At 57.6% G+C, this 22604-nt stretch overlaps 2 protein-coding genes across 3 annotated transcripts in view; one reads left to right on the top strand and one right to left on the bottom strand.

Moving 5' to 3' along the window:
* CARD10 (caspase recruitment domain family member 10) overlaps positions 1 to 16947 on the bottom strand; it is a 33897-nt gene extending 16950 nt beyond the window's left edge. Inside the window, exons 1-7 of the mRNA XM_086745910.1 lie at positions 16869 to 16947; positions 11741 to 11800; positions 10496 to 10573; positions 10304 to 10384; positions 8768 to 8994; positions 8474 to 8599; positions 4092 to 4195 (exon numbers count right to left, since the gene is read on the bottom strand). Coding sequence (XP_086602036.1) covers positions 4092 to 4195; positions 8474 to 8599; positions 8768 to 8994; positions 10304 to 10384; positions 10496 to 10573; positions 11741 to 11800; positions 16869 to 16947 — 755 coding nt within the window. The remainder of the gene's footprint in view (positions 1 to 4091; positions 4196 to 8473; positions 8600 to 8767; positions 8995 to 10303; positions 10385 to 10495; positions 10574 to 11740; positions 11801 to 16868) is intronic.
* Positions 13907 to 21880, top strand: CDC42EP1 (CDC42 effector protein 1). Of its 2 annotated transcripts, none has more exons than XM_086753316.1 (3): positions 13907 to 14185; positions 17652 to 18537; positions 19473 to 21880. In XM_086753316.1, the coding sequence occupies exons 2-3, from the start codon at positions 18096 to 18098 to the stop codon at positions 20267 to 20269; spliced, it is 1239 nt and encodes a 412-aa protein (XP_086609442.1). In that variant the 5' UTR covers positions 13907 to 14185; positions 17652 to 18095; the 3' UTR covers positions 20270 to 21880. The 2 variants fall into 2 exon arrangements, with proteins under 2 accessions (XP_086609442.1, XP_086609435.1); XM_086753309.1 differs by having other exon boundaries at positions 13907 to 14198; positions 17664 to 18537.
* Positions 21881 to 22604: the final 724 nt, after the last annotated feature.

The following is a 22604-nucleotide window of genomic DNA, read 5'->3' as shown; positions in this document are numbered from 1 at the left end:
CTGGGACTAGGAGGGGTCTGGGAGACATGGAATTGGACACCATGGTTTGGTCCCAACATCATATGCTTCCCCCCTCCAACACTAAGGTGTTTTTAATTTTCTCTGCCAACCCCATTTCACTCTCATTTCATCGCTCTGAACTGTGTCAAACCTCAGACCTCAGTGGCCAGGACAGACAGCACAGGCTCTGTGCAAGAGATTCCCAAGGCAATGCCAAGCTCCTAAGAAATGGGAGTTCACCTGATTACCCCCAGCCTCTGGGTCATCCCAGTGGGCAGCCCACAGTAGTGCCGCGCATCCCTCTAGGGCTCTGGACACAACATGAAGGAGCCTCACATTGCTCCTGCCCCTGCCAACACGTTCCCAAAAGGGAGATGCTCTCAGCATCTCACCACTGCAGCTTATAATCCCCATTCTGCATGGAAACCTTTCCTCCCTCAGATAAGTGAATAAACCAAAGCAGGGGGAGTATAAAATAATCTGGAGGTATGAAATGAGCCCTCTGCCCTAAAGGATTCCCGCTGCACCCAACGTTAACATCTTCATTTGTTTCTCCTCCAACACCAGTGGCAGACACACCACCTCTGGTCCCCACAGGGCTCTGGCACTGGCTTCGGCAAGGTGGAAAGCCTCTCTCCCCTCAAACCACCTTTCCCTGTGCTGCTACGTTCTCTTTAAGATCAAGCACAACCACCATCTGGGAATTGAGAGACTGTGTCTGTGTGATGCACAGAGCATCCCACAGGTACATAGTGTTCTTGCAAAAGAGAAGCAGGTATTGAAGAAACACCAGGCGCACACATGCATGCAGGGCTTTCAGCAAACCACCACCTCCTCTCGCATGGCATCCATGCCAATAGGCACCAGTTGACACCCCGCAGCAGCATGAATTTGCTGCTGACTCACTCTCCCTGCCAGGGGTCCCAGCTGCCGCCTTCCCCTCCCTTGCAAGCCCAGCATGGCATAGCCCCCTCCCAAAGGGGATGTGCTGACCCAAGACCACCAGCAGCGGGGCGCAGCTTCCGTCTCCAGCCCTTACCTCCAGCCAGAGGCATCCAGTTGAGTGATCAAAAGCAAGTACCAGCAAGGCTGCCTGCAGGGAACCTGTGCTGACTCAAGCCATGTCAATTTTTGCCTGCTAGTTATTCTCTCAAAAACAACCCAGGTCTCTCTCTCTAGTTTAAATATCTCCTGAGCAGGATAACATGTGGTGATAGAAGATAAGATCTTCACAGTCATGATAAAAGCCCCAAAACAAGGATTGGTTTCTCTCATTCACCCAGAGAGAGACGAACACAAGGCTGGTGTCAAGGAAACCTCTCCCTCCACCCGCCCTGACCCCATGGGCAATGATTGCGGTGCTTTGTGACTCAGAGCGCGCAGACATCAGATAGAGCAGGTCCCACATCAAGCACCGCCAGTTGCTCTCCTTCACAGAGGGTCTCTTCTGAGCTCAGCAGATACCCCAGAAGCAGGCAGACCAGCCCCTGAAGGCTCTGGGCTGGGCAGATGATCCCAACAGATCAGAGTGAGAGCTCCTGAGGGGAAGATGATCTTGCCCCTGTGTTTTGGGACAGGGTATTGAGGCACAGAGATTAAGAGCTTGCCCTTTGGAGGGCAGCTGCAGTCGTACAAGCCCCAGTTCGTCTGAGATGCGCAGTCCCACCGGTCTGCATGTGCTCACAGCCACATATTACATTGCCAAAATAGCTTTACCAGGAGCAGCTACTTCCATGCCTCCACACTTGCATTCACAGTAGGAATGGCATTGGGGTGTCTGGATGGGTTGTTTGTTTTTTTTTTTTTTATTGGGTTGTTGGCTTGTTTTTTTTAATTTTTTTTTTTTTTTTAAGATCCTAACCAAAATAGTCGGACTGGTAAAACTTTCCAAGCCACACCAGCTCGCACAGGAAATCTATGACAGGCCAGCGAATGGTGAGCTACGCATTGTTTCCACCGCCAGAGGAAGGGCTGAGCACACATGGCCCGCAAAGGATGACAGGCAGCTGGGTCTTCTGCAGGACCTTGCGGCACGGGCCTGACCAGCAGCGCTACTGAGGTCAGCCGGATCCCTCAGAGGCGAGCGAGCCTGTGCTGCGGAGAGCAAGGGCTGGTTATGCCACAGCACGGCATCGTTTGCCTCCTCCTGGAAATGGCTTTAAGAAAGGTCCGAGGCAGGGAAGGAATTAATTAAATTCCAGATCATATGGCTAAAACACTGTCAGTATAAAGCCCAAGCTGCGGTTACAGATGGCAAGCTTAGATGCTTTGTAAAATCCTGCCCTGTGTTTTGGGAAGTGCAGTATTTTTACAAACCTGCCCTGAAACCTTCTACCCACACAGTGTCTGTAATGTGAGCTAGTCAGGACATCTTCAATAGTATATATTTCTTGCTTGGTCCTTTTTTTCACAATCAAAATATGCTATTCTTCTCGCAGCCTGGTGATTTGCAAAGACCTACAGCTTCCAATGAAGTTTTAGGGGGGAGGTTTGCTAAGGTCCAGGGTGGTCTTCCTAGTCAGGTCGAGGAAAAGAGTTTGAAATAACCCTCCTAATAATAACTTCCACTCTGCAATAGCTGTCTCAACACGATTTGGTGGTGTGAAAATAACTCTCCACAGTTTTTGTTCCTGTGTGGAACAAAAACAAATGATAAAAACCCAAAAGAGGTTGTGAAACAGAATTGCCGACTCTAGCCTGGCCTAATTGGCTCATACACTGGTTCACACCGGATTAGTTAAGACACACAGAAAAAAAAAAAAACAAAACCCACTTTTATTTTCCTGATGACACTCATCAAACTCAGTGTTTATATTAACAACCTTTGCAAGGGCTTTGACTACCTGCTCATCTCCCTGACACTTTTCATAGCGGATGTAAGACTGCTCCGGCACACTGACAACGGTTTGTTCCCTTCACGGTGGTGGTGGTGGTGACTGCAGAAGGGGAGGAGGAACTTTTTTTTTTCCCTTCCAAAAAAAAAGGGACGACTAGCCTTCATGACAGGAAGGAAATGCATGTATCTGTGTGTGGAGATAGCAAAATAAGCAAATATTTCCTTTAGCATTCCTCCCCCTCACGCACGCACCCATTGCCTGGAGCTATAGGAGGCAAGAGCGCGTGGGAGCCTTTTGGTAAGTTGTTGGCAACACACCTCCATCTTCATCAGGGCACTGAGGTGTGCAGGGCGGCAAGGGAGACCTGAATTAGAGCAGGCTGATGAAATTCCAGTCACTGTGATCGGCTTCCTCGCTCCAAAGCTGCCCCATGGCAAAGGGGCTCCACCTCAACAGGGCTGAGCCTGGAAATCTCCTCAGGCTTGGCTCCCACCTCAGACTTGGTCACAGTTGCCTTATTCTTAAAGTATTAGCCCAGCTTTTTTTTTTTTTTTCTTTCTCTCTCCAGAAAATGCGCCTTCCATCTCACTGCTCATTGTGAATCCAATTTACAGTGGCTGCTTCTGAATCAAACTTTGCAAAGGGACTATTACAGGCTGTCCTCCGCTGCATACGAAGGGTCCAAACACCGGCCATACGGAGGTTACAGTGAATTCAGGGGAGCAGTATCTTCTCTCCCCAGGTATGACCCACCTTTTGTTTTTACCGGTGCGCATGCAAACGGAACTTGATTCTTAGGGAGGAGAACCACATGGACTGAACATGCATGCACAAAGAGAGGGTAGATCACACCTGCTTCTTCGGGCAGAGAAGAAATGACTGTCCAAGGGGCAAGGCCATGGGGGAGGGAGCCCAGAGAAGGAACAAACCCGACTGCAATTTCTTTGCAGTTTTTCCTTAGTGCTTTCCTTGCACGCCGAGGCTGCAGCCACCAGAGGTCAATGTGACCACGTCAACCTCAACCAGCTGCTGTTGGGTGCTGCACAGAGCCCCCTGGAAACTCTGGGACAACAAAGAGAAATACCAAGTAAGAAGTGTTTTCCGCCTCTGAGGACATGACTTTGGGGTAGATTTGCATGTGAGCATTAATCACAATATGACCACAGCAGTCTCTAAAAAAAAATGGGGCTTGAGAGTGAGGACATCCCCAATTAGCAACCTGCAAACATCCCAAATTGAGATTCTGTTACTTACCTGCAGCCCTTCAGGACCCCACAAGTGCTCCAGTCACTCCAGACATGTCTCATACTCCTGGTTTCAGTGTCATTCAGGTGATTCACACTAGTCCCAGACCTGCCCTGTAAGCAACAGGTGGAAATGGGCTATCTTACCTCCCCCAGGTCCCACTTCTGCTCCCTGGGGCGTAAGGTCTGCCACAGTGAATGAGGTCTGCCACAGATCCAGGCTGGCTGAATTAAATGCGTAGCTGACCAGCCGTCAGGGGAAGGTAAATGAGTTAAATGAGCAGGGTCATCAATCTGTATTAGAAGAAGTCAGACAGCGAAGGCAGGACTGTGCAGAACAGAAATCAATATGTCTAAATAGCTTTGTAACAGCCAGACCTTCCTCTGCACTCCCACGTGTACCAGTTACCTTCTCTCCGTCTCACCTATGTCCTCCCCTAGACCTCCTCAAACAGTCACCAAGAGGCCCTTTCCATCCTAGCCTCCCCATCCTTTTTTCATCTACGCAGACACTCACCTAGTCAAAGCAAATAAAACACTCCTATTCTCCCTCCAGCAGAGCTCCAGCCTCATGTCCAGCCTTTTCCTAGACAAGAGACAAGTTCTTCTTCAAGAAGACTCCACTGGACCACAGGATCATCAGTGGTCCGCTGCCCAAAGCTAGCCAGCTGCCCAGACCAAGCAACATGTCCACCATCTCATGAACTCTAGCTTAGGATGGGAGAAAAGGGAGATCAGAAGGCAAACTCTGCCTTGTGTTTGCAGGGCAGCTGAAATTGAAGACATTAGGACAATGAGAATTACCAGCACCAGCCCAGATGCCATCACCTAGATGAGCAAACTGACTGTGAGCACTTTGAATTCAGAACAATAAATTGCCCCCAAGAGATTAGCGACTTAGCTGGCAGCTCTGCTCTGCCCACTTCAGGAACGCCCTGGTCCCTCACGTAGCTGTGACAGGAGGCAAGGAAGGCGTTTAGGTGGAAAACACCACTTCCATCTTCCTTTCCTTCTCCCCAAGATGATCAAAGTCCCATACGGCTCCTATCCTCAGCTGGTACACAAGCATGGCCCAGGGTCTCTGGCAGCCAGAGGCCCTAAGAGCCGCTGTCAGGCTGAGCCTGGACAGATGCTGATGACGGAGGAGCAGGGCAGGGGATGATACTGTCCCATAACACCCATGACACCAAACATGTGCTGTATAAGAGAAAGGGACAGGGTTCATGTGTTGCGGAAGGAAAATGCTGACCACCAACAAATTTTCTCCATAAAGCAACTGACAACATAAATTAAGTCCCAAAAAATCCTCTTCTGCTACAGTAGCTGCAGCTTTGAGGGCACAGGTCGGCAATGTGCATGGGAAGACATGTTGATATTTCAGCCTGGAACCTGAATCAAAGCTCCAGCAGCAACTGTCAGAGGACAGATCCTGGTTCATCCATGCACCTGGCCTTGCAGTCCATGGTTTGGGCAACAAGCCCCAGCCTGGTGGTTTTCTAGCCCCAGGAACACCTGACTGCTCTAGGCAGGGCAATGCAACCTCTAGAGAGGGAGCCATGCTGAGACTGTGCTGGGGTTTCAGTAGGCCAGGACCAGGCCAGGACCTTTTCCACTTGGCTGGAGAGCAAACATGTCCAGGTCACAGACAGGGAAAAGAGCTGAGCTCATGCTAACGGGGGCGAAGTCTCTCTGGAGAGGGCAATGAACAGCCAAGCGTCACCAGCACTTGTCACGCTACCCCAGAGCCATAGGGTGGCACCACCCCACCGTCCAAGCCCCTGGGGAAGGCAGTGGGTGGGGAAGCGCCAAGGCAAAGCCCAAAAATCTTTGGGTCAGCGTGGCCTTCTGTTGGAACCCTTGCGAAGGGAAGGATGTGGGGAGCCAAGGGTTGTGTTTGTTCCTCCCAGGGCTTCTTGCTCCTGACTGCTGAGGCCCATCCCAGGCCATTGTGAAGATGCTGAACCCACACCAACACGCACCCGCTCTCCTCCAGCTCTGTCCTAATCTGCACCAGGCCCAGCTGTTCTCATCCAACAGCTGATGGGAGATCGCTGCTGCACTGAGCCGGGCCCAAGCTTAGCTACAGGGCGGCAAAGGGGCTGTAACTTCCCTTTACTCCCATTAACACCCTAATGGGGTGTGCTCCAGGGCGTCTGTTAGAGGTGGGTCTGCACAGAGCACCCCTCAAGCCATGTTCAGCATGGGCCAAGAGCTACAAAGCAAAGCTGAGACCTGACAAGCTTGGTACAGATGTGACCTCAGCCAGAGCGGTTAGGTGCCTGAGGTGAAGGCGAGAGCACAACATCTTGGACCTCATTTCCTTCTCCGCATACCACCACAGCCACACCAGATGCCCTGCAGGATGTGACCCTAGATAACATGGGAGGTCTTGCAGTCCTTCTGCCTGCTGCACAGGCTCTGTGCTGGAGCCGTTGTGGCTGAGGGCGGTGTGATTTGTAACCTTCCCCTAAGCATTCCTCCATGCCTGATGTTCCCAGAGCTCCCCATTCCTGTGTCCCAAAACCGATATACCCAGCTACCTCCTCGGCTCGGCCCCAGTGGCTCTTTCCCCATCAGACCCATCCCACAGAGACCAGCATCTGCCAAAGCCAGAGACAACCACAGGAGAAAATCAAAGCCTGGGGTGCAGCAGGAGCCGTGCCTCACTTCCCAGGAAGCCAACTCCAGTCTCCCCACTAGACCAGACCTTCGCAAGCCCCAGGAACATAACCCCAGCCCCACTGGGAACTGGATGACCATTTCCCCCCTCCAAGAAGGAGTCGCGCCCTGCCCCAGAGATGCGATGCCCTGTCTGCGAGCCGCAGACAGACGCTAGCTGGAGCCCGCCCAAGAGCAATGAGCTTTCCAAGTCCTTTCCCTTTCTTGGGGGTCTGGTAGTCACATAAACAGGAAAAGCTTAGCCCTCTGCCCCCCCCCGCCTCCACGGCTCTGCCTCCCTCCCCTTTTCTCCAGCGCACGCCAGCGTGGTACTGGCCCCAGCGCTGGGCTGCTTGGCCCCCACAGGAGGAGCTGCTGCCTGGCCCCTGACCTCCAGGCTCCGAATTTCCTGTGGCAGCCAAGGAGGGAGACGAGGCCCCTTCTTCCAGATGCTGGGGCTGGGCATAAAGGAGCCTCTGCGAGCCAGCTCTGTGAGAGAGGAAAGGTCATGGCGGTCCTTTGCCAGCAACCCAAGGTCCGAGGAGGCAAAGATGCCAGCTGTCCCGGGAGAGGTGGGAGCATCTCTGGGACAAGGATCCTCCGGCTGAAATGACAGGGCGAGAGCCACTCTCCCGGGCCCAGCCCTGCAGCCAGTTTTCCAAACCCTTCTTTATCTCCTGGTGCTTATTTTAAAAAGCTTTGTGGCCTTCCCTCCTAAAACCAAAGGCAGCCATGCCAGGTCAGGGGTGTGTGTGGGACCAGAGAGGGTGCCCACAGGAGGAGGGTGCAGCTCCTCGTCCAGCTCACACAGTTGCCCTTGCAGAGCCCAGCACTGTTAGCCCTCAGCAAGCTAAGCCCAGTCACAGGAATAGGTGCCCATTCTAAGATTAAAAAGCTGGGACTAGTTCCTAGGAGGGTGTTATCTCCTCTCCTAGGAAAAGGCGTTCCCTGCCCCTCCGCACGTCTCCCATGGGTCATCACAGGGAGAAGGACTGAGATCTCTGGGAGAAGAACCAAATATTGCTGTAGGCGTTCAGCTTGAGAGGCAGATCCCCGTCCCTGGGGTCCTGGTCCATGCTTGGGCTGTCTGACAGCCCCGGCTTATAAAAGCCCAGGATGCCGGCCAGATGTGATGCCCGCTCTTGACAGCCTGGCAGGAGGTGCCGGATACTCGAGGAGAGTGGGGACAGGGGGGGCAATGGCATCCCGGATGGAAACTTCTGGCATGCCTTTGCGCTGATCTCCGCTCTGCCCTGGAATGCGCCCGCCAGCAGCATGTGGGAAAGTGGAGTCAGCAGAGACCTTGGATGTGTCAGCTCCCCGGCTGAGTAAACAAGAGGAGCCCTGGCAAGCGTTCAGCCCCAAGCATCCGAGACCTTGAAAAAAAGGGGGCTGGAGACAGGGAGGTTCTTCTGTCCCCTCCTTGCTTAACCCCTGCAAAATATCTCCTAACCTCTTCTCTACCTCAGGTGCTAAGGCCATCTCCTCTCACCCCTACCACGTCTGGAGAAGTGTGGGGAGAGACTCTCCCTGGGGTGTTCCCAGCACCGGGTTGTCAGATCTAACATCACAGGAGGAAATAGCCCCTGGGAAAGACACTGCCACAAAAGGAGGGTCTGGAAAAGAACAGAGGTGGGATAAAAGGATTTATCACCCCCTCCATGCCCAGCCATCCGTGCCCCTTGAGACAGCAGGGAGCACAGCTTCCCTGGGGAGAGCTTCCACCAGCAGTACTGGCGCTGCCTCGGCAAGCACGGTGATGGCCGGGACGGAGAGGCCCGCTACAGCTCCCAGATAAATATCTCCACAGCCCCAGCTGGGGACATTCCCACCGGGGGATGCCAGCTCCAGCCACCCTCCCTGCAGGTTTCACAGGCTCAAGGAGAGGCTGCAGAACAACAGGTTTGCCCGGTGCCAGTCGGAGACACGCTGCCACTGCTCTTCGGGTTGTCAGCATTTGCCAGCATTGCCTTCCTCATCTCCTCCATAAAGCGCACCCCATGAGATGGCCCCTCATCCCCTCTCCACCCTGGCACAGGAGCCTGGTTTGGATTCTGGGGAAGGTCGTCCCGCATCCCACTGGTGGACCCTGTCGTCTCCTGAGGCGGGGGGAGCTCCTGTCACAGTGGCGTTGGGAGGCTGTGCCCGCTTTCTGGCCACCGTCCCGTGTCCCCTATCGCTCCTCAGCAGGCGCGGACTCCCAGAGAATGAGCCATTGTTCCCCAGCCCCGCGGCCTCTTCCTGTCCCCGTAGGGCTGCGAGACAAACAAAAGCAGAGCCAGACGCTGTGGGGAGGAGGCTGGGCCTGCTCCCCTCCTCCAGATCCCGCAGCAATCCCGCAGGCAGGCAGACGGATGCCCGCCTTGGGGGAATGGGCAGGGACACCCCTATTTTTAGCTGCCTCTGCATCCCCACCCCCTTCCTTCCGCGGGCCAAAAATACACCGGCTGGATGGACAGGGAAAATCATTATGATAAAAGAGTTGTCCAGGCCTTTTGTCCAGCCACTCCCTCAGCTTTCACCTCTTAACTTTGACCAGGACAGGTTCCTCACGCATGGGGCTCCCTCTCCCCGCCCCCCGGATGATTTATCTCTTCATCCCCATCCCTCGTTCCCTAAATCCCCACATCCTCTCTCTGCACATTGCACCCTTCCTCATCCCCGCACCCCACTCCCCATCTGCTTCATGGATTAATCTCCCATCCCTTGAGGGTCCGCTATACCATGCCACACCAAGCCTGGGCACCCACTCCCTTCTCTTGACATCCACCAGCTCCTCCTTTCCCCAAAATAACTTCCCCCTAGCAAGTTCCATCCCAGCTCCCTCCAGCCTGCATGGGCTTTAAACTCCTGCAGATGTGCTCCCCTTCCTTATCCTGCCAAGGGAACATATCTGGGGGAGGGCAAACGGACCCCCAGATGCCTCTACGCACAGAGAGCTGCTTCTCAAAGCAGCAAATTAATGTCTGAGCCCCCCGGTCCCTCCTGCACCTCCTTAAGGTCTATGAAAAGGAACCGGAGAATCCAGTGGTGTTTGGGGGTGTTGTTCTGGGGAGACGTCATGTACATACATAAATACATGTGTATGTATATATTTGCATCTCCTTTCCCAGTGCCCGGAATCACAGAGGTGTTTCCAGGCCACAGGCAGCCGTTCCTGGATTGCTTCTGGTTTATGCAACATCCTCCCTCCCCTCCCAGCCATGTCCCAAACCCCCCCTTCCCTTTCCTCTGTGCCCAGGGGAAACTCAGAGGGAGAGCACAGATCGGGGTCTGTCCCGGGATCCGTCCCTCCATCCTCCCTCTCACAACATCCCTCCAACACCCCTACAGCACCCCACATTCCTGGCTGGTGAACAGGATGAGCATATGAGGACAAAGCTGGGGAGGGTGGGAGGAGGAAGAAGGATGAAAATATTTGGGATAGGAGGAGATGGGCAGAGGGAGGGAGGCAGCCTGCCAGCAAGCCTGGGAACTCATCCCTGCCTCCTCCTGGGCTTTGGCAAACCCCAAGGCTTTGAGTTCCCGGCCCACTCCTGGGAGAGAAGCACCCCCCACCCTCACTTCGCAAACCCCACAAGCAGGACGTGGTCAATCCCATTCCTTCGGCCTCCTGCTGCTCCAGGGGAGGGGAGCTGGAGGAATCTGTGGGGGAAATTAGAAATGGGCATTTACAGAGGTCAATCCACCCTCTTCCACTGTGAGCAGCTCTAATCCGATGCTGCTGCCTGCCTGGTGGTGCTCACCACAACCCACCCACTTTCCTTCCCTGGTGCAGCACAAGGATGCTCGGAACCACACTGTTCTCATCCCTCTTCCCAGTTATTACAAAGGCTATGGGCATAGAGCAAGGGACCCACAGCACAGCCGCAAAAAAATGGGCTGAGCCTGGTCCAGCACATCCCTGGGGCTGTCGCTGGTGGAGAAATCATCCCAGTGAAGCAACTACAGGACATGAGGGATCTGGTGCCCAAAAAGTCAGCGCCGGCATCAGAGCAGGGGATGCGTTGGGTAGACGCTGCATGCCTCACACCTTCCCCTCGCCCCAGGGTATTGCCTCCTGCCTCCACCCCAGCTTGCTCATCCTAAAACTGGCTTTGCCTCCAGCTCATCCCTGGGGCAGCGGGACGCAGGCTGGAGGCAGCACCCAGGGCCATGGGCTGGGAGCAGGGAGGAGGGACCTGACAGCACCAGGGTGAGGGGGAGCTGGATGGGGCCACGCTGGCACGTGTGGTGGGGCAGGGAGCCCTATGGATCCCTCTCCCCATCATGGCAGGGGTCTGTCCCCCGCCCCGCTGCCAGCAGTAATTCCCATACCCGTGCAGTATGCACCCTCGCTGCCGCCGCGAGGAGAATGGAAACATCTGGAAGTCACCCGCAAACGGGCAGCGCTCCCAGTTAATGAGGAAATATGAGCCGGAGACCCTGGGCAGCAACAGGATATCTGCTTCTTGTGCGCTGAGGGAGGCACCCCCTTCCCACCAAGCGCCCCGCTTGCCCTCCTTCCCAGGGAAATTTCCAGGGAGGGAGGCTCCAGGAGCGCCCTTCCTCAGCAAGGAGGGCAGGCAAGAAAGCAGTGAACAGAAATGGCAAGGAATAGAAACCCAGGGGTGAGCACCCCATCCTCAAACTGAGGTGTCCCCATCACCCTCCCTCAACTCCCCCCAAGTGCCAGGGAAAGGGAGAAGGGGGTTTTTCTTCTCTGGATGCGAGTCCTGCATCCACCTCCTTTGGCCATCGGGTCTGTGAGCTGCAGGGGCTGCAAAGGAAGGTGGGAGGAATGACCAAATACCTGGAGGTATGGGGCAGAGACCTCCACCTCCCCCCTAGTACCCTGCATCCCTCTCTCCATCCCTCTTGCACTCAGACTTCAGCGGCCCCATGCCGGAGGGATGAGCACTAGGAAGAAGCGAGGTGGGGGGGACAATTTGCACAGCCCTGTCTTTGATGTTGTGGGAATCAAAGCAAATCCTCGGCGGGGAAAGCTGCAGGGCCACTTGCCTGCTACTATGATAAGCACGATGGCCGGTCTCTCTGCAATGGCGAGACTGGTACCACTGCCTGGGGCACAAGGATGAAAGGGGGAGGGGGTGACTGAAGGTAAATGAGGTAGCCAGGTGTCTGTGGTAATGGGGCTGGGAGGGGTCCAGGTATCAGCTCCTGCCCAGGGCACCCCATGGGTGGTACAGTTGCTCTGCAGCACCGTCCAGCCCCACAGCCACCTCACACTTATCAGCCAAGGTGGATAAACAGGCTGGGAGGCAGGATTGTTTGGATTCGCTTTCCAAGCAGCTACATATGAAAGAAGGGGGTCTTGGGAGAGAGCAGCCCCTGTTAGGGTATGGCCAGAAAGGCTGCACCAACCTCTGTTTGTACCCAGGCAGCCAACGGCCAGGATGGGTGCTGAGTCCCAGAGCCAGCACCTATCCTGGAGGTCTCCAAAGCACTTCAGTGCCAGCCCCAGAAGGGGTTTGGGGAGGGATGCTGAATAGGGGGGATTTGCAGCCGCTTTCCTGGAAATGGAGCCCATCCTAGCCCAGAGTGCAGAGATGCTTGCAGCAGGGGTGAAGAGGAGGAGAAGGAGGAGGCGGTGGAGAGCTGGCCGCCCCATGAGGAGCGGAGCGTGGCCCCTGTCCCATCTGGAAGAGATTTGTTCTGCATTCCCCGGCGGAGGCGGCTGCCGTCACCCGGGCTCCGCTCCCTGCTGTAGCCTCTGCTGCAGGGCATGGGGATGAGGTTAGGGGAGTGAGGGAGAGCCCCTCAGGCTGGGGGGGTGGGGGCATGCCCTCGCAGGCCATGCAGAGGGAGGGGACTCAAAGAAAGGGTCTTTTCCTACCTCTCCCACCACCCGCATTGGCATTCTCTGAGCAAGACATGGGGGAAGAGATGCCGACCATACCTCTGACAAGCAGGGAGGATGCAGGTCACTATTTCTTCTCCTTTCCCCACTGGTGGCACAGCTCACCCCCACTCAGATCTGAGCTCTCATCTCCCTCCCACTTAGAAGTACCACCAAAATGCACAGTCTGTGTGCTCTTAATCTCTAAGGGAGAAGACTTCCACAGAAGTCAGGAAACCCAACTCTCCCATTTCATAGAGGAGAAGCCTGAGGCCAAGAGGCTGAGAACAGTGCCAAAACCCTACTGCTACTCAGCAAACCTCTGAGCAATAAGGTGCCCCTGGCTGGGCACCCCAGCACAAGCCACCTGAGCTTAGGGAGAGGCCAGGCTCCATTTTGACATCTCCTCTGCAGACATCTTGTCATCCCTTCAGCCAGGCCCTGCTTAACCCCAGCAAGTCTCGTCTCGCCTTCACCAGTGGAGACACCTCCCTTCTCCTCCCCGGGGCCCTGAATAGGTGCTTGTGACTGGCCACATGCTCCCCAGCAGAGCCACTGAGTCTCGCTTGGAGGCTGTGAGGGTCACCAATGGCATGGATGATGCCGTACCCACCAGTGGGTTGCCCCTCATTGGCACTGATAGGGTCTTCTGCCCTGTGACCATCAAGGGACAAAGCAACAAAGCACGATGCCAGAGGGGTGCGGTGTCCCATGTGTGGGCAAAAACCCTCCCTGGTGCCACCGAAGAGCACCTCCTTGAATTTACACACTGCCATCCCATCACCCCAGCCTGGCACCATGCTGTGATACAATGCTTGTCCTGACCCTGTAATGCTTGTTCTGACACCCTAATGCTTATCCCAAACCCATAACGCCCACCTGGCCCGTGCGGCCTTCAGGGAGGCTGTTACCCTGCTGATGCCCAACCCAACACTACCCACAGGCCACGGCGTGACCACGCACCCCCAGACCCCATTCCTGGTGGACAACACTACACCACGGGCACTGGGGACTTCCCATCCAACGCAGGATGGGATGACCCCATCCGATATATTCGGAGTCATGCACACAGGGGGCAAACTCCTCTCCTTTGCCCCCTGCCCATGCTTCCCTAACCAGCTTAACCAGCGACCTGGGCTTCTCCCTTCCCCCAAATCCATGGAAGCGGGCTCCCGGGAGCAGGAGGCAGCTGATTACTGGAGGACAGGAAATGGCACTGGGGAAGCGGGGAAGGGGGTGGGGGGGGGGGGAAGCAGCAGAGAAGTTCCTGAAGTTTTCTGTCCTGGATAGTTGGAATAAATCTCATTTTCTCTGGTCTCCGGGCCGAGGCGAGGATTGGCTCGGCGGTGCTGCAGCCCGCCCTCCTCCCTTCCCACGTCCCCTCCCCGCCAGCTTCGCTCGCTCTCTCCCGTGGCATCGGGGCGTCAGCTTAGGAGAGCCAGTTTTGGGGGGACAGCCGTGGGAAAAAGGAGGGGCACGCCTCCCCTTTCTCCCTCCCTTGCTCCGGGACGCAGAGCCGGTAACTCTCAGAGAAAGTTGTGGGGGCCCACGGGAAGTGTCTCCCAACTTTTCGGCCGGAGGACAGAAAAAAAAATTAAGAAGAAGAGGTAAATCTTGAAAGTTTTAATTCCTCAATTTGTAGAGCTTGGGGCAGGGGGGACAGTTGTGAGCAGAAGGGAAAGGGTGGAGAGGGTGGTAGGAGGGGGGAGAAGCGGGAGGGGTGGCAAGGCGATGGAGACGGGGAGGATGGCAAAAAAGAAAGGGAGAAGAAAGCAGGAATGCAACAGGAAACCGGGAGGAAGGAAAGTGGGAGCAAGGAGAGGGGAGACAAGCTGGGGTGGGACAACCCAGGAGAGAAAGAAGGTGAGGAGGGGGTCCCAAGGATGAGGGAAGGCAGCGGGGCACCCCCCCTCCCACACCCCGCTTTGGATATCCCTCAAAGCCCCACAGGCTCTCGGCACCTCAAATTTAGGGGGGTTGGAGGAAGAAAGGGGGAGCTTCTGGGCAAGGGGGCAGGGAGAGGATGGCCAGAAACTGCCCGCCTTTGGAGCCCCGGCCTCCCTCCACGTCCTGGCGTGTCTGCTTGGAAAAATACCCTTGTTATACAGAGAGACAGAAATATATATATATAAATATATATATATAGCAGCCAGCAGCGCGGGAGTCAGACTCAGGCTTGTCCGCCTACTGCCCGGCACCGATCCAGGGAAGCTGGAAGAGGCCCAGCCCGGCCAGGCGAGCCCCTTTTCCCCTTCCCCAAAAGCCTGCTCTTGCTGGGTTTCCCGATCCCTAAACAAAGTGACCCAAACCGGGGAGCCTCTGCCTCCCTTCCTCTCGGGAAAGTGAGGGAGGTTTTTTTCGGCACTCGGGAAGGCTGGGAAAGCTTTCCTGGCCGCCCACAGCCATTTCCAGCCACTCTTCCCTCTGTTGAGACCACCCCAAACATCTCCTCACCCTCCTCTGGAGTATGTCCCCTTTGCGGGGGGGGGGGGGGGGGAGTGGGGGGGTGGTGTAAGGAGAGGAGGAGGAGGGAAGAGGCTGCTTGCAGCAGCTCCAGCCAACTAGACATCTGGATTATTTTCCCCCCCTTTCTGGTTTCCGCTCTTCCCAGCAAGCAGAACAGCTCTGGCCATTCCTGGCGAGTGGAAAACCAGTGGAAACCAGCTGAACTCGGGGAGGGAATCAGGGGAGGCCAGGCTGGGAAGAGAAGGAGGAGGAGGTGCCGGCGGCTGGTCTTTGAGGGCAGGGGGCTTCCCGGAGGAGGCGAGGAGGGAGTCGGGGAGAGGATGTCAGGGAAGGGGAGGTCGGGATGGGCTGTGGGCTCGTCAAGCCAAGGGTCGGCAAACGCGGGGGGCTGCCAGAAGGAAGCAGCATCCGGATGGACGAGTGGCCAGCCAGGAGGCTCCCCTTGCCCAGTGGAGGAAAGGGGAATGCACAGGTCACCCTTTGCCCGCGGAGTCACAAGCTTTCCCGGCATGGAGGAGTACACTCGGGCAGAGGGGAGGGCTCAAAGGGGCACAGCTGGTAGGGAGATGCATCAGGGGCAGAGGGAAGGAGGAAAAAGGGGGATGTTGGAGGGAGAAGAAGCCCAGCAGGCCTGCCAGAAACCTGCCATCCAGGTAGGGTTGGGCACCAGCTCCCTCCCTCCCTCCCTCCCTCCCTCCCTCCTCTCCCAGTCCCTGCTGCCTGCCAGCAGGCAGGGAGAGCCAGGGGCCAGGAGGTGCTGGCTTGCTTCCCCGTGGTGGCCAAGGGACAAGGAAGGAGAAACACTTTCCTTCTGGCTCCCAGCTCAGTCGTTCTCCAGGCAGGGAGCAGGGGGATGCTCTCCTCCTGCATCTCCCATTCCCTCACCTCCCCACCCTGTCCCCAGGGTGATGCCAGCTCCCGTCCCCTGGGGACTGCAAGGGACATGGGATGGGGTGAGAGGGGGGTCCATCCCTCAGATTATCCCTGGCCGGTGCAGCACATGCTCCACGTCACGCAGACACCACCGCTGAGGGGCAGAGTCCCCGCTTTTGGGCCCCAAGACCCCCGTTGTGCTGCAGAGATGGCCCCAGCAGCTTTCCTTGCGCCCCAGCAGAGCCCTGACCCAATGGGCTTCTGCCAGAGAGAGGAAATTGCTCCCTAGTTCTCCTCCCGCCCCAAATCTGCCACCTGCCTGGTCCACCCCAACTGCGAGGCAGCACTGCAGGGCCCCGGTGAGCAGGTGAGCAGGAAGCAGACGTGGGTCCAGGGAGCTGGGGGCCACCAGGAAGCCAACCTGCCACCCGTCCTCGCTGCCAGGGGCCACTGCCACCCCAGGCAGCAGCCAATGGTGCTGGGAGCTGCTGGGGGAGGTTTGTTTTCCCTTCCCCAGGCATTAACCCCTGGCAGATAAGAGGGGCCCTGGGTGAGCAAACAAGGCCAGGGCAAGGCAAAAAAACCCCACGTGTAGGCAGACAGGAAAACAGCTTCATGCCCAGGGCTCCCCCTCGCCAGAGGCTTGGCCATCCTGGCACCACCTGGCTGCCCTGAGGTGACCCAGGGACAGGCGAGGGACGCAGGCGGCATGCTGAGGGGAGACAGACAGAGCCACACAGCGATGGGGGTCCCGGCACATGGGGACCAAGGGATGTGGGGCTCCTGCATCGCCTCCTGGCACGCTGCCCTCCACAACCAGCCCTGCTGAAGGGACCCAGCTCCATCGTGCTCCCCCAGCCCCTGAGTGCGGACCGAGCCCAGGGAGGGACATGTCCTCGGGCGGGGATGCTCCGAGGTGCCCCGTGTCCTGAATACTCTCCTCTCCCCAACCTGCCCTCTCCCTCTTGCCACAAGCACCCACGGGGGATCTGCTGATCTGAGCGTCCTCCCCGCTGGCCGGGGCGGTCATTGCCCCGCTGTCATGTGCCCAGCCGCTGCCTCCCCGCCTGCTCCCCAGTGCCTCCGGGACTCACCTGAGCGCAAAGACCCGTTCCATCTTCTCCTCCAGCCTCCAGCAATCATCTCTCTTGGCGTGCCTCAGTTTCCCCTGCCTGCAAAGCAGTTTTCCTCCCCACACCCCCAGCTACCTGCTGCTCCGAGGTGTCTCCCTGGCACCCCAGGGACCCAGCCAGAGGAGGACAAACAAACCAATACACAAATACTGCATTTTTTCCAACCCCCACTGCCCCTCCTCCCCAGGCCTCACCCTCTCCCGAAGGGTTCATCTGAATAGCAAAAAGAAGGGAGAGGTTTCTCACCCCGGGAGCCCAGGCAGGGCATCACTCCAGGAGGAGATGCTGCCTGGGAGGGAATTCCTCAGCCTGGGTTGCGGCGTGAGTCCGGCAGAGCTGCTTTGCAGGCAGGGGAAACCGAGACACACCAAGGGAGGTAAGAGGGGCGAGAGACAGCACATGTTTTTGGGGGGCTAAGCCTTTTTCTTCCTCCCTAAGAGGAGGGCCAGGCGAGGGGGACAGTGGGTAGCAACCTCCCCATCGTTGCTCATGCACTGGCTTTAATCTCCCGCTCTGGGTACCCAGCTGGTCCCCAGGGTACAGCTGGTGAGACTGAGAAAGCCCTCTCTGAGAGCTTCACTGTTCCTCTTGTCTCGTTTAGGCTGCTGACAAGGGGACCGAGGTGCTTGCCCCGCCACCCCACTTCAAGCTCTCATTACCCGCTGCCCCATCTGTGACCGGCTCCCAAGAAGACGGCGGATTAAGCCCTAAGCCCGTGGCCAGACGCAGCTTCCAGTGGCCTCCAGAGCACCCGGGGTGACCCTGGACGACCTTCGGGGACAGCTCCGCGCCGCCACCATCCTCATCACCTGGAACGTACCCGCTGCGAGTGATTGCATGAGTGCAACGTCGTGTGGGGAAGCAGGGGGAGAGGCACTCTTCCCAGTGGCTCCAAGCCAAGGTGACGTGAGCCGTTCCCCCAAGAGCATCGCAGCAGGAGCAATGGCGAAGCCAGGGATGTGACAGGCCACCCCGGTGCTGGAAGCCCAGCAAGGGCTATATTTTGGGGTTTTTGCAGGAGCAGGGGTGAGGTGAGGGGTGCAACATGAGCCTGGGGAAGCTGCCGGTGCTCAGCTGGGTGTCAGGCTCCCACAACAAGCGGCGGCTGAAGTCGGAGCTGACGCCGGACATGATCAGCCCACCGCTGGGGGACTTTCGGCACACCATGCATGTGGGGCGCGGCGGGGACGTCTTTGGGGACACCTCCTTCCTCAGCAACCACGGTGGGGCTGACACAACCAAAGCCAACAACTTCTTCGCCCGGACGCTGCGGCATGTCCGCCGGACGCCGCTGAGGAGCCGGAGCGGCAGCAGCCAAGCAGCAGCATCCCCTGCCCCCCCAGCTGTCTCACCCATCATCAAGAATGCCGTCTCACTGCCACAGCTCAACGAGGGGACCTATGATGGCAGCGGTGGCCGGGGCTTGACCAGCAAGTTCTCCTTCAAAAGTGCCTCCAACAGCTTCTCCAAAACACACCAGGCCTACGGTGAGTGAAGCATGGGGCATGGGCTGGCACCCAGGCACAGCGCATGCTCTGCAGCCCCTCTCCATTGCTCTGTGCCTCAGTTTCCCCACTGAGGGACTTTGGGCTCCCAGCAGAGACAGGACATTTAGGAGTTCCTGTGAGGAGAAAACCCTGGTTTCTCCTGCTTTTGGTGGGTCTTCTCCCAGGGTACCTCGCAAAGTGGGGCAGGGATGGTTTCTCGTCCTCTCCCTCCCCTATAGCCCCACGTGGCTGGCAGCCTGTGTGGAGCAGTTGTAAAGGGGTGCCCCCATCTTGCTCCAGCCCTACATCCTTCCCCTAAGCAGCATCCCCAAGGAAGGCAAGAGGGTGCTGGGACAGCAGGGCAATGCCCACACCAAGGTAGCACAGCCTTCCCCACCTCCATGCCCCAACCCTGTCCCTAAGTGTGCCAAGCCCTCCATCTCCATGTGCTCCTCAAGCGACTTGATCCTTCCCTTCACCCACTACGCCCACATCCCTCCCTGCCGGCTGGGGTCCAGGGGGGACCTTTGGGGAAGGGTCGTGCAAAGGATGGGACAGCTGGGTGGCTCTTCTCCAGCCCCAACACTGGGCTGTGGCTCAGCTTTTCCCCAGGGAGGTATGGAGCCAAGGGTGTCGGGGTGGGGAGAAGGAGAATCCGGGGAGCCTGCAGCAGCTGGGGGAGGTGGCTGGAGGAAATGAGGAAATGCTGCCATCTCCTGGTCCCACCTGCCTGGCTCAGCCCCCACCCACATCTTACCAAGCCCAGAGCCCACCTGGAGACCCTCCACTGTAACTCTGGGCTTGGGAGGTGTCCACACAGACACTGGCCTGTCCTTTAGAGCCCTATGGGAGCATGACCTGCCCCACTTCGGTGGCAGGCTTCCTCCCACCTAGCCATGCCCCCCACCTCACCAGCCATCCCTTCTGCCTTACAGGGCTGGAGTCTGGGTTTTGCACCATCCCTCGCGCTCCTCGCTTGGAAAAGGCCCAAGAGAGCACCTTCTCCGCAGAAGCCGAGCTGAAGCGCTCGGACTCCCTGCTCTCTTTCCGCCTGGACCTGGGGCCCTCCCTGATGAGTGAGCTTCTCCAGGTGATGAGCTTCTCCGAAATCAACGGGAATGAGGTGGAGGAGGATGGCCCAGACCTCCCACATGGGGAGGTGACCAAGGACAAGGTCCTTCCAGCATCAGAAGCATCCCATGGAGATGACAAGGCAAATTCCAGCTTCTGGGACCGCTCTGGGCAGAGCAGCCTGTCAGGGGCCAGCTCTCTGCCAGGACTATCAGTCCATGCCAACGGAGAGGCACATGCCATCGAGAGCGCTGGAGAGGACCCTGCCTGGGCTTCAGGGCCAGGAGCAGCACCCAGAGGGACTCCATGGCAGGGGCACTGGAACGACTGCACCATCGAGGCGGGAGAGTTTGACCGGGCGGCCCAGGTCCTGGCCCGTCATTACGGTGGGACCAGCACCCCACGTAGCTCAGAGAAAGGTAAGGGTCCCCGGCAGGCCCGGACGCAGACCCCGTGGGAGAGCCCCAGCAGCAGTTTGTGGCGGTCACAAGTGACAGGGGAGAGACGGTCCCCCAAGGCCACCTGGAACCAAGAAGAGGAGGAGGAGGAAGAGGAGGCCGAGCTCTCCAGCCTGCAGGAGGGGTACACTGGTGCCCGGGGGCGGCGCAGCAATTCCTTTGAGTACGCCGATGAGGAGGAGGACGATGAAGTCAAGGTGTGAACGGCCATCCCTCCCATTACGGCCCCCATCCAGAGGCACTGGTGCCAGAGTCTTCGCCCTCCTCCCTGTCCCCGACCCTCAGGTGCCAGCGTCGCCGGCGAACCCAGCAGGTGACCTCCATGCCAAGCTGGGGGCACTGGGGGGCAGGAGGAGAGCCCATCTCCGGGGGGGCTCCCTGGGGCTGGGCCAGGCTGCTGCGGGCAGCCAGTGAGGGCTGTGCATCGCAGTGTCGGGCAACACGGCCCTTCCCTGGCCTCAATGCCATTAGACACCAAAGGGATATTCCCATGTGCCAAAGAAACCCCAAACCCCTTCCTACCCCAGCCTGCTCCCATCAGCCTGTCTGGGGACATGCCACATCCTGGCCACCAAAGCGCCCAACCACCCTCTGCGCTGGCACGGGTGCCCTCCCGGAGATATTCCCACTGACAGCTCTGGCACATAGGTTATTGGGGTCTGCTCAGCTCCAGCTGGTGCAAGACCCTCCCATACAGCACATCTGCCTACTGGGGGAGATCAGCTGGGGTTCAAGGGGCAGGCAAACGCCACAGAGCTGGGCATTCTCGTTTCCCCTTCCAAAAAACAAAGCCATGAGCTCAGCATTCAGGAGGTGAGAGCACAGAGGTCTTCCCACTTGCCTCCTGCTGCTGAGCATCACTTCAGGCCCGTTCCCTTTCTGACCCCCATCCTCTCGCAGCAGGAAGGAGAGAAACTTCTTGGCTGGCTGGAGGCAGAGGCAAGGTTGTCACATCACCAAATTCTGCAGTTCAGGCCCCAAAAATCCTTTCCTTTGCCCCAGCTCAGAACAAGGAGACTCCCTCTCCGCAGCCGCTTGGTCTGTGTCACCTCTTCTCCATCCTCGCCCCGTCCCCTCATTCCCCACGCACACACCCTTCTTTCCAGCGCGCCTCTTCCCAGGGGTACGCGTGGAGGAAGGCTAATGCCCCTTGCCAAGTGGCCCTGGGCAACGCAGCCGCCCTGGAACGAGCTGCCCCCCACGCTGCCCCGCATGCAAACTGGCCCTCACAGAAGCGCCTTTGTCCCACAGCGTGGAGCCGAGATGCTCGGGGGCTGAGGTCACAGGAGGGACCCTCACAGGACACCCCTTGTTCTCCAGGACAGGAGGGGGGTGTGTGGTGGGAGGAGATGCTGGGCCACGGCCGCAAGCCTCAGCTCCCACGCAACTCACGTGCTGCCAGGCTGCTTCTAGCAGGGGACTCTTCAGAGCAGAATAAAGCAGCTCTGGCATGCACGCGTGTTGTACACAGGGTGCCACTGGCAGTCGGGCCACCGAGGTTACTGGAAGCCCATCTCCCCAGGCCTCCCTGGGCGGCTGCCTTGTGTCGGCCGGCAGCAGCAAGCCGGGGCAGGCAGCAGCTTCAAGGAGTCCCCAGCTCTGGCCACTGTCACGCAGGAGCATCAGCCTTCACCACCCCTGCTCCCTCCGGGGTGGGGACCTTGACTCTCAGGACGAGCTCGCCCTGCCCTCCGCTTCCCAGACAGTAACACAAGCTCCAGACCAAAGACTCACATCTGTGGAATATCCTTTCTGCCTCCACTCTGTATCCCATGCACTTATTATTGTCCTTATTAAAGCAGTTTTGATACTAACTTCTCCTCTGGTGCCTTACCTGAGCTGCAGCGACCTTATCGTCTTCCTTGCTATGTCTGCCAGTGCCCCAGCCCCAAAATGCCATCTTCTCCCCTCTCAGCACCTCTGGGATCCCTGGAATAACTTAGCCCACAAAGCAACCTCCTATCCACCCAGCCCCGCATAGCACATAGGAGGGTGCAAAGCTTCCTCTTCAGCCTGGCAACAGCTCATTTGCAGCCTGAAGCAGACCGGTACCCTTCCCAAAAGGCAGGGTATGGGGTGTCTGCCCATCAGACATCCTCTGCTTGTCTGCTCAGGCAGCAGCGAGTCCCACAGGTTGGGCAGCGAGGAAATGGAGAGGAAGGGCACAGGCACTGCCACCTCCCTTTGGACGAGGCTCTCCGTAAGATGCTCTTCTCATCTGCTCTCCTCTCACCCAGCCTGAGGTGCCCCAATGTCTGCTGTCACACATCAGTCTCGCTTGAGGCTGGTGAGACACTTTTTAATTAGAGCAGTGGCATCAGATAATCAGCAGTAATTGCCTGTAGTCCCATGCGAGGGACACAGACTGGGAGGTGCTGGGCCACATAACCCAGCCCAAACCCCATCCTCCCTCCCCGCTGTCTTCCCCTGCCTCACTGAGTAGGATTTGGTGTGGAAATGTCAGAGTAATGGGTAACCCGGCTGGAATGTGCCAGCAGATAAGTGAGGTGAGATAAGGGGGAAAGTCGGAGGAGACAA

Source organism: Chlamydotis macqueenii, chromosome 1, assembly GCF_036417535.1.
Source record: "Chlamydotis macqueenii isolate bChlMac1 chromosome 1, bChlMac1.mat, whole genome shotgun sequence".
NCBI lineage: Eukaryota > Metazoa > Chordata > Aves > Otidiformes > Otididae > Chlamydotis > Chlamydotis macqueenii.
The sequence above is the reverse complement of the archived record's forward strand: the minus strand, read 5'-3'. Positions and strand labels throughout refer to the sequence as shown.